General features: G+C 47.9%; 1 protein-coding gene across 1 annotated transcript; it reads left to right on the top strand.

Moving 5' to 3' along the window:
- Positions 1–11,796: 11,796 nt before the first annotated feature.
- Positions 11,797–15,390, top strand: LOC123052444 (probable mixed-linked glucan synthase 3). Its single transcript, XM_044475621.1, has 3 exons — positions 11,797–12,275; positions 12,770–13,511; positions 13,647–15,390. Exons 1-3 carry the CDS (start codon positions 12,064–12,066, stop codon positions 15,234–15,236), a joined length of 2,544 nt encoding a protein of 847 aa, XP_044331556.1. The 5' UTR covers positions 11,797–12,063; the 3' UTR covers positions 15,237–15,390.
- The last annotated feature ends 551 nt before the right edge of the window (positions 15,391–15,941 follow it).

Raw genomic sequence — 15,941 nt, 5'->3', positions numbered from 1 at the left:
CTGCTCTTCTAGCAACCCTATTGCTTTGAAATTAATGATCGATAGTTCATTCTTAGCCTATCGGTTATTGAATCACCAGTCTAAACATTGATCGTGCAACCCAGCCCATATTTCGGGCGCACATTTCAACCAATGTTTGATTGTGTATATTTTCCTCGAGCATACATCCTTATATCATTTGATCTGACGAATGTTATCTCCTTGTTCACATAATTGTGGAAATCCATCTTTTGGGAATCTCGATGAATTGTCCTTAGCCCATCAGCCACCTCATCATCCTCTCCTTGGTTTAATGATGAACCCTTGTTTCAGAGCCTTGCTTCTGGACGCCATTTCCCGAGAATCTTGCAACGTCAATTCGTCAATTGGTGTTGCACCTTTTCTTTTCAAGCATCCTGAGTCTGAGGTATCCTGACACCAATCAGATCTGAATCTTGGTCAGATATGATGGTTGGATCATATTCCCAAGAGTTATAACATTTTGTCGTTATATGGCCCATTAAGGTGATGTCATGCCTAGCACACCTGGCCGGAGGACCTATTATTATAGTTTCCTCTTTAGCAAGGTTAACCATTCTTCCATGAGGAAATTGTAAGACTTATTCTATAAGTTGTTCCTAATAAGTCCTTTGTGTATCTAGAGTCTGACCTTTGCCTGAAGATCATGTCAATGCTATCTCGAAGCATGTATGTGGTACTCCGATTTTCAATAAGAACATCTGAAGCACCATGCTGAATTTTCTTTATCAAATTATCCAAACACCGTTGTATGGGTAATGTCATGAAATTTCTCCCCCCTTTCCTAAATGGTTTTCCACATTATATCATGTCGTGGATATCATGCTCTGTTTGTCCTTGGGAAGGATATACCCCTGAATAATGTGTTTAAACGCATTTTCCTTTCCATTGTTCTATTTAATCTGATGATCACCTTTTCCTTTGCATTGTTTTGTTTAACCTTTCTGGTGATTTATATGATCTAAGTAGTAATAAGTCACTGCTTTTGTAAGCACCTCGGTGTACAACTCTGTCAGTAAGAACCTGTTACTATTGTTGATGACATTCCGGTATCCACCGATGGATGAGAACTTTGCCTAATGGTCCGCCTCGTTCAACGAGCAGGAAAAGGGTTCTCTTCGTCCCTCGCCCTTGGTACCGATGCTGTAGCCGACATAACTGACAGGCTACCCTCTGACATGCCTTGTTATCATGACTGTGCAAAATACCACCGCCCTTCCTACCATTAACTCACATGGTGGGCCCATAACCCACAGTTCCACAGGATCGAAACCTGACTCTTCTGTATATCCCTGTCTCCAAAGTTATTCCTCGCGCTTGACTTCGTATGTAATTCACGGGGTCACCTCCCTAGTAATCTATTCTGGTATTAGACACAAATTCTCGTTGCTCTGGAACCGTTTCACCTTCTGATTAGGCATCGAACGATTGCCTACCCATTTGAAACTTCTCATGGTACCTTCTTACTTTGCTCTCGATATCTTCTTAAGTTACAATTTGAGAGATACTTATGCTTCTTCCCCTGAGTTAACCGTCTGATGCTCGATCTTGTTAGAATCCGTCCTTATAGAGTTTTCCCTTCTTACCCTTTCGTAAGTACGATGAAGAACTTGAAGAAAGGATGCCTACTTCATCATGATGACCTGAAGCAGAGAAATAAAGATATCAACGTAATGGATCGACCGCTTCGAAAAGAACAACCAAGATCGAGAAGTTTCGTTAGAATTTCGTAACCAGATCTCGCCCCCTTACACACCCCTTAAATCTCGGGACGAGATTTCTTGTAGTGGAGGAGAATTGTGACGCCCGGATAATTAAGCTACAGTAATCCCACGTTAACGATGCCACGTCATCTTGGTTACTGTTGCTAATCTCGCGTTAGTTCAGAACTGATCCAAATTCAACTTTGAATTTAAGTCAAATAGTAAAAGTTTTCAAACATAAAACTTTTATGTTCTAAAGGTGCCAGATAATGCGTGGGTAATTGTGGTGGAGAAACCTAAATTTAATAAAATAAGTGTTTAAAATAATTAAAACTGTGGGTTAAATAATAAAATAAATGCCTTTTGAATTTTATAAAATATTAAACTATTTTAATTGGGATGAGAATTGATGTGGCAGTAGTTTAATTAAAGGTACCAAGTTAGGTGTTAGTGATAATTTCTACTAAAACTAAAATAAAATGTAACTAAAATAAAACAGAAAAGAATAAAAAAGGAACAACAGACCCCCCCCCCGCTGGGCCTCGTGGCCCAGCTGGCCTGTGCCGCCCGAACGGACCGGCCCGCAACCCCCACCACTTAACCCTGGTCCACCCGATCGAAACCCTAACCCCTCCCACTTCTCCCACCCCGATTCCCCACTCCCCTCGCTCCCTCCCCACTCCCCGATCCCCTTCTGGATCGGGGCAACCACCTCAGTGCCCGGCGCCCTCTGCCTTCCCCGGCGCTCCGCCGTTGCCAGGCACTCGCGGACCCCCACCTGCGCCGCCCCATCGCCTCGCCTCATCCCTGCCGGCCTCCCCACGCCTCATCGCCGACACGATGCCGTCGCCCGTCGTCGCCACCACCACGTCGCTGGAACGCTCCCTCGCGGGATCTCCTCCTCGCCGGCGTCGCGTCCCCGTCTTCCTCCGCGAGCACCGCTGCCTAGACCCCACGGCCCCATGGTGAGGCCCCGGCATCTCCTCCTCATCCCCTGCTCCGGCCACTTCGGCCATGGCCTCGCTCACCGGCGCCCGCACGCGCACCAGCCGCCCTGGTCGCGCCCGCGCCCCCTGCCTGTGCCCGCGTGGCCTGCCGCCTGTAGTCAACCGTCGGCCTCGTCGTGCTCCCGCTCGGCCCCTGGCGACGCCCGCGCCCGCTTCCCCCTCCGCTGCCCCGCCAGCCACTACCTCCGCTCGCGCCGTCGCTTGCCCCGCGGCCTTCGCCCGCCACCGCAGTCGTCCCTCCGCCGCCTCCCTTGGCCTGGCCGCCGGCGCCGGCGTGCGCCGCGCGCGCCCAGCGCCCTCGGGCATGCGCCCGCTCGGGTTGCGCCCGCACCCCCTGCACACGGCGCCCGTCGCCCGCCCGCACCCGAATGCCCGATCCGCCAGCCCCTTAGGGACCCCTAGAACGAAAAGGAAAAAAGAAGAAGAATAAAAATAAATAAAAATAATATAATTAATTAATTAAGATAATTAATTTACTTAATTAATCTTGTTAATTAATCTAATTAAGCCTAATTAATTAATGTAATCACTTAAATTAAATTAACTAATCCTGTTTAGCTAACTAAGTCGATGACATGCAGGACCCACACGTCAGATTGACCCAGTCAACGCCCTGTTGACTGCTGACGTCATGCTGACGTCATGATGACGTCAGCATACACTATTCGGATAATGTTGAATTAAATTAATTAAATAAATTCTAAAAATGATTTAAAACTTTAGAAAATCATATAAAATAAACTGTAGCTCAGATGAAAATACTTTCTACATGAAAGTTGCTCAGAACGACGAGACGAATCCGGATACGCGGCCCGTTCGTCCACCACATAACCCTAGCATAGCAAACATGCAACAATCCCCCTCCGGTTCATCTGTCCGAAAATGCGAAACACCGAAAATACTTTCCCTGATGTTCCCCCCCCCTTCGTCGGTATCACCTCCTACCGCGTTAGGGCACACCTAGCACCGCGCATTGTCTTGTCATGCACCGTCATGCTTATGTTTGCATTATATTTATTGTTTCTTCCCCCTCTTCTCTCGTTAGACATCGAGACCGACGCCGCTGCTACCCAGTACGACTACGGTGTTGACAACCCCTCCTTCTCGGCTGAGCTTCCAGGCAAGCCCCCCCTTGATCACCAGATATCGCCTATTCTTCTCTATACTGCTTGCATTAGAGTAGTGTAGCATGTTACTGCTTTCGGTTAATCCTATTCTGTTGCATAGCCTCTCATTGTTGCTACAGTTGTTACCCTTACCTGCTATCCTACTGCTTAGTATAGGATGCTAGTGTTCCATCAGTGGCCCTACACTCTTGTCCGTCTGCCATGCTATACTACTGGGTCGTGATCACTTCGGGAGGTGATCACGGGTATATACTATATACTTTATATACATGACGCATGTGGTGACTAAAGTCGGGTCAGCTCGTTGAGTACCCGCAAGTGATTCTGATGAGGGGGCTGAAAGGACAGGTGGCTCCATCCCGGTAGAGGTGGGCCTGGGTTCCTGACGGCCCCCGACTATTACTTTATGGCGGTGCGACAGGGCAGGTTGAGACCACCTAGGAGAGAGGCGGGCCTGGCCCTGGTCGGCGTTCGCGAATACTTAACACGCTTAACGAGTTCTTGGTATTTGATCCGAGTCTGGCCATTTGGTCTATACGCACTAACCAACTACGCGGGAACAGTTATGGGCACTCGGCGTCGTGGTATCAGCCGAAGCTCTTTTTGACGTCAGCGAGTGAGCGGCGCGCGCCGGATTGGACTGGAACGCCTGCTAGGCTAGGTCTGCTTTCGGCCGCGTTCGCAACGTGCAGGTGTGCAATGGGCGATGGGCCCAGACCCCTGCGCCATAGGATTTAGACCGGCGTGCTGACCTCTCTGTTGAGCCTAGGTGGGGCTGCGACGTGTTGATCTTTCGAGGCCGGGCATGACCCAGAAAAGTGTGTCCGGCCAAATGGGATCCAGCGTGTTGGGTTATGTGGTGCACCCCTGCAGGAAAGTTTATCTATTCGAATAGCCGTGTCACTCTGTAAAAGGACGACCCGGAGTTGTACCTTGACCTTATGACAACTAGAACTGGATACTTAATAAAACACACCCTTACAACTGCCAGAAATAACTCGGTGATCGCTCTCTAACAGGGCGACGAGGAGGGGATCGCCTGGTAGGATTATGCTATACGATGCTAGTTGGAGGACTTCAATCTACTCTCTTCTACATGCTGCAAGATGGAGGCTGTCGTAGTCTTCGACAGGACTAGCTATCCCCCCTTATTCTGGCTTTCTGAAGTTTAGTCCACCGATATGGCCCTTTACACATATACCCATGCATATGTAGTGTAGCTCCTTGCTTGCGAGTACTTTGGATGAGTACACACGGTTGCTTTTCTCCCTCTTTTCCCCATTTCCCTTCTACCTGGTTGTCGCAACCAGATGCCGGAGCCCAGGAGCCAGACGCCACCGTCGACGACGACTCCTACTACACCGGAGGTGCCTACTACTACATGCAACCCACTGACGGCGACCAGGAGTAGTTAGGAGGATCCCAGGCAGGAGGCCTGCGCCTCTTTCGATCTGTATCCCAGTTTGTGCTAGCCTTATTAAGGCAAACTTGTTTAACTTATGTCTGTACTCAGATATTGTTGCTTCCGCTGACTTGTCTATGATCGAGCGCTTGTATTCGAGCCCTCGAGGCCCCTGGCTTGTATTATGATGCTTGTATGACTTATTTTATTTTTAGAGTTGTGTTGTGATATCTTCCCGTGAGTCCCTGATCTTGATCGTACACGTTTGCGTGTATGATTAGTGTACGGTCAAATCGGGGGTGTCACAGGAAGTGACCTGAACAGGAAGTAATCAGGTGCTTGACCACGGGTGAACCAAATATGTTTCTCGAGTCACTTGTGGTTGTGCATATATCCAAGCAAACCTTCACATTTGCTGCACCAGACCTCTTATTATCAAATGTATATGGCACACCAACAAAACCCAAGTTCACTACTTCACAAATTTCTAGTGCTTCACGGAAATCTAGCATTTGTTGGAGTGACCTCGGTGTGTTAGAGAAATGTTCAAAACTCTACATGGCTTAATTGAAATCACCTACCACAAGCCAAGGTAAATCCAAAAGGACCTTAAGGTCATGCATGAGCGTTGACATATGGTGCCTATTCTTCGTCGAGGTTCATCATAGACACAAGTCAATCTCCATGTCGGGAAGCCATTTCCTCCAGCAATGTGTGCATCTATGTACCTCTCATTTGCTGCGTTAACATCAACATTCATATTTTCATGCCAACACAAAGCAAGTCCTTCACTATTTCCATTACTATCAACTCCTTCAGAACCTCTCAAAACCAAGGTGGGGGAAAGTGCGTGCACGTGGGCAAACAAGTCATGAACTGTCCGGGAGCCCCCCGGTAGTTCCAACTTTGTAGATTCATTGTCTCTGGTGGTACTCTGCACCGGATCCCACCGATACCTTTGTGTTACCCCCCCATCTCAAACCGCTTGGGGTCACTCTTAGGGGTTAGAGTCAAAGCCGTGGCAGTGGAGCTTGCTGGCACCCCATCAAAATGTTGGCGTTATCATCTACTTTTCCTCCACTACCCTCAGTTGAAGGAAGGGCAAGCAGATTTCTCTTCCTCCTTTACTCTCCATCTAACATATCATGATTAACACCAAGCTAATTTACACCCACACTAGCAACATTCTGATTCTTCCCATCAGTTTGACACACTTGATTGTGTTTTCTGACAATATCAAGTCTACGAATGAGCTCAACCTCATCAAGAACATCTGCCAAATCACATTTTCCTGTGACATCTCCATCCCCCATCATAATGCTCATCTGCATCCAAAAAGTCATCATAATACTGTCTTCCCTGGGAAGGCCGGCCATTTCCTCGTCCAGAATCACAGCTACGATTGTTCCCTCATCTGCGACCACCACTATGCATGATCGATCCATGAAGCACGTATCTCCTTAAATACGAGAGCGGGGTGTATCCATCTCCTTGTTCAGTGCATACATGTCTGATCATGCCGCATGCGGCACACCGACACACCAATCAGGGAAGCACTCATATTTCACCAGAAAATTTGATGATTGCTGATTCTGACCATCCAAACATGGTTTTTAGGGGTTTTCTGACATCGACCCTGACTCTAGGGTGATAAAAGTTTCTAGAAAACTTGCTCAAGGAAGTTTTAGCAGCAACAAGTTCACCTACCATTGATGCCAAAGATTTCACCATTGAGTTGTAGCTATCATGCGAATCATGAATATCTTTCCAAATTTTAAAAGAATTCAACTTAATCGTAGACGTCTTTGTGAGGCCATCGTACGGGGCGAGAAGAATAGGATTTCCCCAGAAAGTCCAAGGACCACCTTTGATCACCTGTCTGAATCGAACAAGACCTGAGAACTGATTCGTGAAGAGGTTGTTTCCCAGAGATCTTCGCTAGGTGGTGCATGATGGTGGCGTTGGTGAAGCCAGAAGTGGACGGAGGGATCCAACACAGAGATCTTCATCGATGGCGCGGTTTGGCTGGATCATCAAAGAAGAGGGCGTAGGTGCACAATTTTATACGGTAGTGAGCTCGGCATCAGACCGAACCTGTCGTACAACGGCATGGGAGACTTTTTTCCAGGTTTTTAGAGCGTCTTCGAGTTTGGTGTGGGGTGACGAAGCGGTGGCGTTGCGCCATGGTAGAGATAATGTTTTCCCCGCCTTATCACCGTTATGTTGGTGTGTTTTTCATCGATGGAGGGCGTGCACTAGTACAAAACAGGGCTTTCGTCACAGGGCAATATTCACATTAGTCCCGGTTCAGTCACGACCCGGGACTAATGTGAGCATTGGTCCCGGTTCGTGCGGCTAAGGCATTAGTCCCGGTTCACCTGGGCCCTTTAGTCCCGGTTCGTGTGTGATGCCCATTAGTACCGGTTGGTGGCACCAACCACTACTAATGGGCTTTGAGGCATTAGTACCGGTTCATGGCACGAACCGGTACTAAAGGGCCCATCAAACTCTACACCCCCCCCCCCCGTGGACCGCCTTTTCAGTTTTAGAAAAAACAAAAGAAAATGATGGAAATGTCAAAAAAAATAAAATAAAATAAGTTTCCCATGTGATATGTGGTCTAGTTGTTGGGAAAATTAACAAATATGAATTTTGACTTTATTTGCAAAATCTCTCTGGAATTTCTTAAAATGGGCATAACTTTTGCATACGAACTCGGATGAAAAAGTTTTTTATATGAAAAATCATCTACTCGAAAAGTTACATCCGAATTTAACGGGGGGAACCCCGTTAAACATTTTCAAAATCCTCAAAACCGTTAAACATTTTCAAAATCCTCAAAAACCTAACAGAAAAAAAGATACGGGGCTTTTAAGATCTGGAGAGGCAAAAAAATTCAAAAAATTTCAAATTGTGGTCAAACTGTGGTCAAACAATGGTCAAACTAATTATTCTAGAATATTAGTGTTACTAAATAATTATTTCAGTTTTTTTGAATTTTGGTCAAATCTGGTCAAACTGTGGTCAAACAGTGGTCAAACTATGGTCAAACTAATTATTCCAGAAATATTAGTGTTACTAAATAATTATTGTTTTTTAAAACAATAGTTTCAAACTCAAACAGTGAAATGTGTCACTTCATGCTCAAGCTAAATTCCTGAGGGTTAATAGAATTGACATCTTACTATTGTCAGGAAAACAACAAGTGCAGACTTGGAAACGAGGGAGAATAGAACCCGGAAGTTAAGCGTGCTCAAGCTGGAGTAGTGAGAGGATGGGTGACCGTCCGGGAAGTTAGATGATTTGGAATGATGAGGGGTGATTAGAGATTAGAGGATAAATTGAGCAGTGATGAGGGGTGGTGATTAGAGATTAGAGGTTAAAATAATTCAGAAATTTGAAAATAAGAAAATTTAAAAAAAATTCGCAAAAATATTTTTCAAAAAAAAAATCATAAAATTTCCTTTAGTCCCGGTTGGTAGTGGAGCTCCAGGCTGCGTCCACGTGGACGGCCTTTAGTCCCGATTCGTGTAAGAACCGGGACTAAAGGGGGGAGGCATTAGTAACGACCCTTTAGTCCCGGTTCAACCAACCGGGACAAAAGCCCCCTTTTCTACTAGTGGTGTATAGTTGTGTCTCCAGTGGATCTTTCGAGATCTGTGCGATTTAGGTTTCTGGTGGATCCTTCTAGATTTGGTCGGCTTTCTTGGTCTTCTTGGTATTTGAAGTTTCTGTGGGCCCTTATTGGTGTTTTTTCTTCGGGGCGGTGATTTTCTTCGCACATTGTGGTTGTTGGTGTATCAAGGTCAGCATCAACAACTTCCCGGCTTCTGCTTCTACATGCTACTGGGTTTCAAAAAGTTTGCTCCACCGAGGCGGAGGCTCAAAGGCAGCATCGAGCTATACGCACCAGTGCGCTGTCGGTGGTTGAAGGAGGAAGAAGACTTCGGCACCCCAAGATTTTGGATGTATTTCTATTTTTCTGTAAGGGTGTGTTCGTAAGGACGTGTAATACTTAATATACGGTCTTAGGGCATCTCCATCGCGGAGCCCTAAAATGGACACTATATTTCTCCATGGACGTGTAGGGACGTGCCCGCGAACAGTGATACGGGAGCCGACCATCCAACATTTTCGTATACATTTCAAACGGGATTTGAACAAACCAGACGATCTTAATGCAAATTGGATGACTTTCATTTAAATCAGACCAAGTTTATTACACTTTTGACATATTTCATTAGAAAAATGCTTCTGCACCCTAACCTAGTCTAAATCTTCGTCGGTGCCCGTCCTTATTCCCTCTGTGTCCATGTCCGATGGGTGTGAGCCCCGCGAAGTGAAGGTGCGGCCACCGGCGAGGAAAAATAGGACATGAGACATGGACTGGCCCACATGGGACACAAGGCATTGCCATCTCCCATGCCCTACTCCTCCTCACTGGAGTCCGCGACCTGGCCATCGCTGGTGGAGGTGAGGTCGATGATGGATGTAGACTGGCCGGCTTCGTAGTCGTAGTGGCGCCAATGGTGCTCAACTGGCGGTGTTCCCGTCCTCGACCGCCAACGCCGCCTTCGTGTTCGGTACCGCCGCGCGGGCGCTACGCGCGGCCTCGTAGAGCGCCCGTTGTTCATCGACAAAGTTTGGGTTCTTCACTGTCATGGCAGCCACGACCTCCTCGCTCGCAGACTTGTGGTAGTTCTGGTCCTCCGCCGGCCGGTGATGGGGAAGGGGGGTGTGGTTGTACCACTACTTCTCATGTGCCTTCCGAAACGCAGACACCGGCTACGGCGCTGGCTGCTCCTCTGCCATGACGCCATCAAAGTGTGCATGTGTCTGCTCCATGGTCATGTTGGTATGGACCAGCGTGGGCAGGGGTTCCGGCTCCTTGTTGGAGGCTTCCCCCATCATCGGGTCGTCGTCCCTCAGCTCCGACGAACTTGCCGGCAAGCCTGCCTCTATCCACCGTGCACGGCGGCACTGCCAGCCGGCTGCAAGGCTGGCCACCTCGTGTTTCTAATCCGTGAAGAAGCTATTTCACATCGCCCTGGAGCTCACAGCCATGGTGGACGTGGTGCAAAGAGAAAGACTGGCAATGAACGTGTTTGTGGTGTGGATGGTGCCGAGCGACGCTACATTTAAATAGCGGGTGCCGGCTAGACGAAGCGGCGGGCAGTGTCAATGCAGGCGCCGAAGTTGGTTTCTCGGCCGCCACACCTTTTTAATGCCGGTAGGTGGACGGACGGGCAGCTGGTATGAATGCAGTAAATAGCCATCCCGTCTCGTCCAGTCACGTCGCTCTAGCACTGAGTATGCACGGAGATAAGGACGTGGCGCCGGCGGTGCACTCGGCTGGCGCGCCGCTTCAATGCAGGCGTGTCTGTTTTGAGTCTACATGAATGAGGCACTGGAGCTCTGGACCGGCAGGAATGTGCGCAACCGCTTCGTGCGGAGCGCGGGCTAGTTTTTTGGTGGGTCTAGGTTGGCGAACTCGTACATGGCAGCGGTCACAACGCCCGCAAAGCCCTCCTGGTTCACAGGAAAACGGACGTTCGGACAATCCACATACCGTTGGGGTACCGCGTTGGATGAAAAGTACCGTCCGGATCGTATGCGGGTGTTTTGAGGGGGGCGTTGGAGTTGCCCTTAGGCCTTAAAAAAAACGCTTGCAGAAGTAGCAACCGTGGACAAGGAAGCAGGCCTGGATGGTGTAATGACCACTCGAGCATAAGGGATTTATCCGGCACTTTCGCTGAAACCAAGAGAACTTGCAGGACTGTTTGGGACGTTGGCACTCTCCCATCAGCGAGTGTAACCGATTCCTTTTTCTACCTTATTTATAACGTAGGATCTGATTGGCTTTCCACTAAAAACAGATCGGGCATGGGGTGCGACCAAAAAGGTGAGAGTGGGAATAAACTACTCCCGGCGTACAGAACCAGATCTGATCACAAGGAAGAGATTCATGCGTCCAAAAAAGGTTAACGCACAGAACGGGAAGTTTTCGATCGGGCGAGCAAGAACATGTGAAGGAACATGCAGCCCATGCACCTCGGCAACTCGCACCAACCCCTCCAACCGGCGAGTGCATCTCAGATCAGATCTGATTCAAGAGAAGCAAACAAATGTACATAGCGTCCAGATTTGGATCTTCTAGGGCCTCCAGCTCACGCGCTGTGCATGCACTCTCGCAGTCACAGCGCAGTCACAGGCGGTAGTACAGTAGTATAGATCGGATCGTTGCACCAATGCATGCACATGCAAGGTGGGGCCGGGCGACGCAGGCAAAACAAAAATGCCTGACCTTCCGCGCAGGCGCAGCTACTTAAACTAACTGTGCTTGCTTGACCAAGTGGGCAGTGGCCAGTGCAACCGCCGGAAATGCCTGACACGACGCGGAATAATGCGGGGCACGCACTTGCACCCCCCCCCCCCCCCACGACGACGTGCGTGCGTGCATCTTCCTTCCCGTCCCGTGGATCCCGCCGGCCCTGCACATGGAAGCCTCCACGTTTTCTACATGGATGGCTACTTGGCTTCTATCCTAAGTGAGGACAGAGCAGACCACCGATCGTTCGGAATCACAGATCTCGAGTGGATTCCTCCTTGTCTCTGTGCTTCGCCCTTGCCCAAGCCCAACGATCGAGGCCGTCCTAGTACCTCGCCGTTCCTCCGACTCTTCCTGCCTCTCTATATAAACCCTGCGCCTCACTTGCTCACCTCGTGCACCACTGGCTGGCTGGCTGGCTCGAGTCGTAGCTTTTCCTCCCTTCCAGCTCCGGTCGGGTTAGCTCGGACTGGGAGACATGGCGTCGGCGGCCGGTGCTGGTGGGGCAAATGCCGGCCTCGCCGACCCGCTGCTGGCGAGCGCCAAGAAGCCGGTCGGCGCCAAGGGCAAGCACTGGGTGGCCGCCGACAAGGACCAGCGGCGGGCCGCCAAGGAGAGCGGCGGCGAGGACGGCAGGCCGCTGCTGTTCCGGACGTACAAGGTCAAAGGCACCCTCCTGCACCCCTACAGGTAAGCGCGTCCACATTCACCTTAGACACAAATGTGGTTCTCTTCTGACATTGATCGATGCTGCCGAATTGACGGTTATGCTTAACTTTGATTTTTGGGGTTTGACTTGCAAATAAATTGAGAAAACACCTATTTTTCGTGCTTTTGGGTTTGTTTTTTGGCTTATATCATGAAACATCATGTAACAGTGTTTACTAATTCAAAGCCAAAAGCATGTAAAGGTGTTCTCTGACTTATAAGCCAAAACTCAAAAGTCAAAAGTTAAACCTAACCAAAAAGATAGGAGTATTATATAGCATTAACTACTGGCAATGCACCATAGTGTTTTGCCTGTATCCTAAAGGCTTCTTAACTGAATTCTGTTCCAGAAGTCCTAAATTTCTTTTGATCATGACATCATGTACGTCGTGCCACGATTCTGACAAGTATTTTTTATGCTAATGGCATTAGTTCGATCAAGAAATAATATATTTTAAATATTTTCATGCATGCAGGGCGCTGATCTTCATTCGCTTAATTGCCGTCCTCCTATTCTTCGTATGGCGCATCAAACATAACAAATCTGATATCATGTGGTTTTGGACATTGTCAGTTGTCGGGGACGTATGGTTCGGGTTCTCGTGGCTGCTCAACCAACTCCCAAAGTTTAACCCTGTCAAAACCATACCTGATATGGTCGCCCTTAGGCGACAATACGATCTTCCAGATGGGACATCTACACTTCCTGGCATAGATGTCTTTGTCACCACTGCTGACCCAATCGATGAGCCGATACTATACACCATGAATTGTGTTCTCTCTATCCTTGCTTCTGACTATCCTGTTGATAGGTGTGCCTGCTATCTCTCAGATGATAGTGGCGCATTGATCCAATACGAGGCCTTGGTTGAGACCGCAAAGTTTGCTACTTTGTGGGTCCCATTTTGTCGGAAGCATTGCATCGAGCCAAGAGCCCCAGAAAGCTACTTTGAACTAGAGGCACCGTTGTACACTGGAAGTGCACCAGAGGATTTCAAGAATGATCATAGCAGTGTACACAGAGAGTATGATGAGTTCAAAGAGCACTTAGACTCAATATCTAGTGCTATTTCCAAGCGTTCCGATGCTTACAACAGCATGAAGACTGAGGAAGGAGATGCAAAGGCCACTTGGATGGCAAATGGGACACAATGGCCAGGATCATGGATTGACACAACGGAAATCCATAGGAAAGGACATCATGCCGGAATTGTTAAGGTATACAAGTTCATCCCATTACTTACTTCCTTATTGGTACAATATCTTTATAATAGGAAATGGACATACTCTCGGTAAGCCAAATTTATTATCGCGGAAATATGTCTTATAATATGTTGTTGATTACCTTCACAGGTTGTGTTGGGCCATTCGATCCGTGGGCATAATCTTGGTTCACAGGCAAGCACCAACAACCTCAACTTCGCCAGCACTGATGTGCGCCTCCCGATGCTTGTATATATCTCTCGTGGAAAGAACCCAAGCTATGACCACAACAAGAAAGCCGGTGCCTTGAATGCGCAATTGCGTGCCTCTGCACTACTCTCCAACGCGCAATTCATCATCAACTTTGACTGCGACCACTACATCAACAACTCTCAAGCCCTACGTGCAGCTATGTGCTTCATGCTAGATCAACGGCAAGGTGATAGCACTGCCTTCGTTCAATTCCCTCAACGCTTCGACAACGTTGATCCATCAGACCGGTATGGCAACCACAACCGTGTCTTCTTCGATGGCACAATGCTCGCCCTCAATGGCCTCCAAGGTCCATCTTACCTTGGCACTGGTTGCATGTTCCGCCGCATAGCCCTTTATGGCATTGACCCACCTGAGTGGAGACATGACAACATCGTAGTTGATGATAAAAGGTTTGGTAGCTCCATACCCTTCCTAGAATCCGTATCAAAAGCCATAAACCAAGAAAGATCTACCATACCTCCACCCATTAGTGAAACATTGGTGGCTGAGATGGAAAGGGTTGTGTCAGCTTCACACGATAAAGCCACTGGGTGGGGCAAGGGTGTTGGGTACATATATGACATAGCCACAGAGGATATAGTGACTGGTTTCCGCATCCACGGTCAAGGTTGGCGTTCCATGTATTGTACAATGGAGCGTGATGCCTTCTGTGGCATTGCACCAATCAACCTAACCGAGCGCCTCCACCAAATTGTGCGTTGGTCAGGTGGATCTTTAGAGATGTTCTTCTCACTAAATAACCCACTCATAGGTGGTCGTCGTATCCAAGCCCTTCAGCGTGTCTCCTACCTCAACATGACAGTCTACCCAGTCACATCACTCTTTATCCTACTCTATGCTCTCAGCCCGGTGATGTGGCTTATCCCTGATGAAGTATACATTCAGAGGCCATTCACCAAATATGTTGTGTTCCTTCTCGTGATCATTCTGATGATCCATGTTATTGGGTGGCTCGAGATAAAATGGGCGGGGGTCACATGGTTGGATTACTGGAGGAACGAACAGTTCTTCATGATCGGGTCTACGAGTGCATACCCAGCAGCCGTGCTTCACATGGTGGTGAATCTCCTTACAAAGAAGGGTATTCACTTCAGAGTTACTTCGAAGCAAACAGCGGCAGACACCAATGACAAGTTCGCCGACTTGTATGACATGCGATGGGTGCCAATGTTAATACCTACAACAGTAGTGCTGATTGCCAATGTTGGTGCAATTGGTGTAGCCATGGGTAAAACGATAGTGTACATGGGAGCATGGACAATTGCACAGAAGACACATGCTGCATTGGGTCTGCTCTTCAATGTGTGGATCATGGTGCTGCTCTATCCGTTTGCATTGGCGATCATGGGACGGTGGGCAAAGAGGCCAGTCATCCTGCTGGTCTTGTTGCCGGTTGCCTTCACAATAGTTTGCCTTGTATATGTTGCTGTTCATATCTTACTTCTTAGTTATCTTACATTTTAGCCAAGTGATATAGTAGAAACCATTGTATTGTTTAGCTTCTGTAGTAAGCTGGGAGCCAAATATGCTCCGTGTATCCAATAAACCATTGTAATACTTGTACTTGTACCTTAATATAGAATGGCTATAAATTAGGCCTTGATGGCTAATGTCACAACTTACAAGTGTTGAGGAATTTTTTATTTATTGAAAGGCATCCAGGCGTTCTAGAATGCAATCTTTGAGCTACAAATGCTGAAAACAGGATGATCAATCGTTGGCCCACTATGGATGCCAAAATGCATGGTTTACAATTTCACACTAGCTTGATCTTAAAAGCAAGGTTCTTAATGCAAATTAAGAACCACAGATTACCAGTTCTTGTCTATTAATCAGAGCTTCTTACTGAAACTTCAGAGTTCAGAGAAGCACTATTAAAAAGAAAGAGTACAGACAAAGGATATCTAGTACTACCATAAATTCAGAACTATTGAGAGGTCAATAAGAAGATCAGGTGCCTCCAGCGTTTCTGCTAGAATAGCAACCGTCTTGGATTTCATTGACATTTGACCGAACACCTGAGGAGAGCCTCACCGAACAAGAAAAATTATCTTGCAAGCAGAGCATTAATCATATGTTTTCTTTTGAAATTCGGTGTAAATGGAAGCTCACGTGTGGCCTGCGGAGATGACGGGGCCAAGGAATTGGGTTGCGGCAACGAGTTTGCCG

Source organism: Triticum aestivum, chromosome 2D (assembly GCF_018294505.1).
Source record: "Triticum aestivum cultivar Chinese Spring chromosome 2D, IWGSC CS RefSeq v2.1, whole genome shotgun sequence".
NCBI classification, from domain to species: Eukaryota; Viridiplantae; Streptophyta; class Magnoliopsida; order Poales; family Poaceae; genus Triticum; species Triticum aestivum.
The sequence above is the reverse complement of the archived record's forward strand: the minus strand, read 5'-3'. Positions and strand labels throughout refer to the sequence as shown.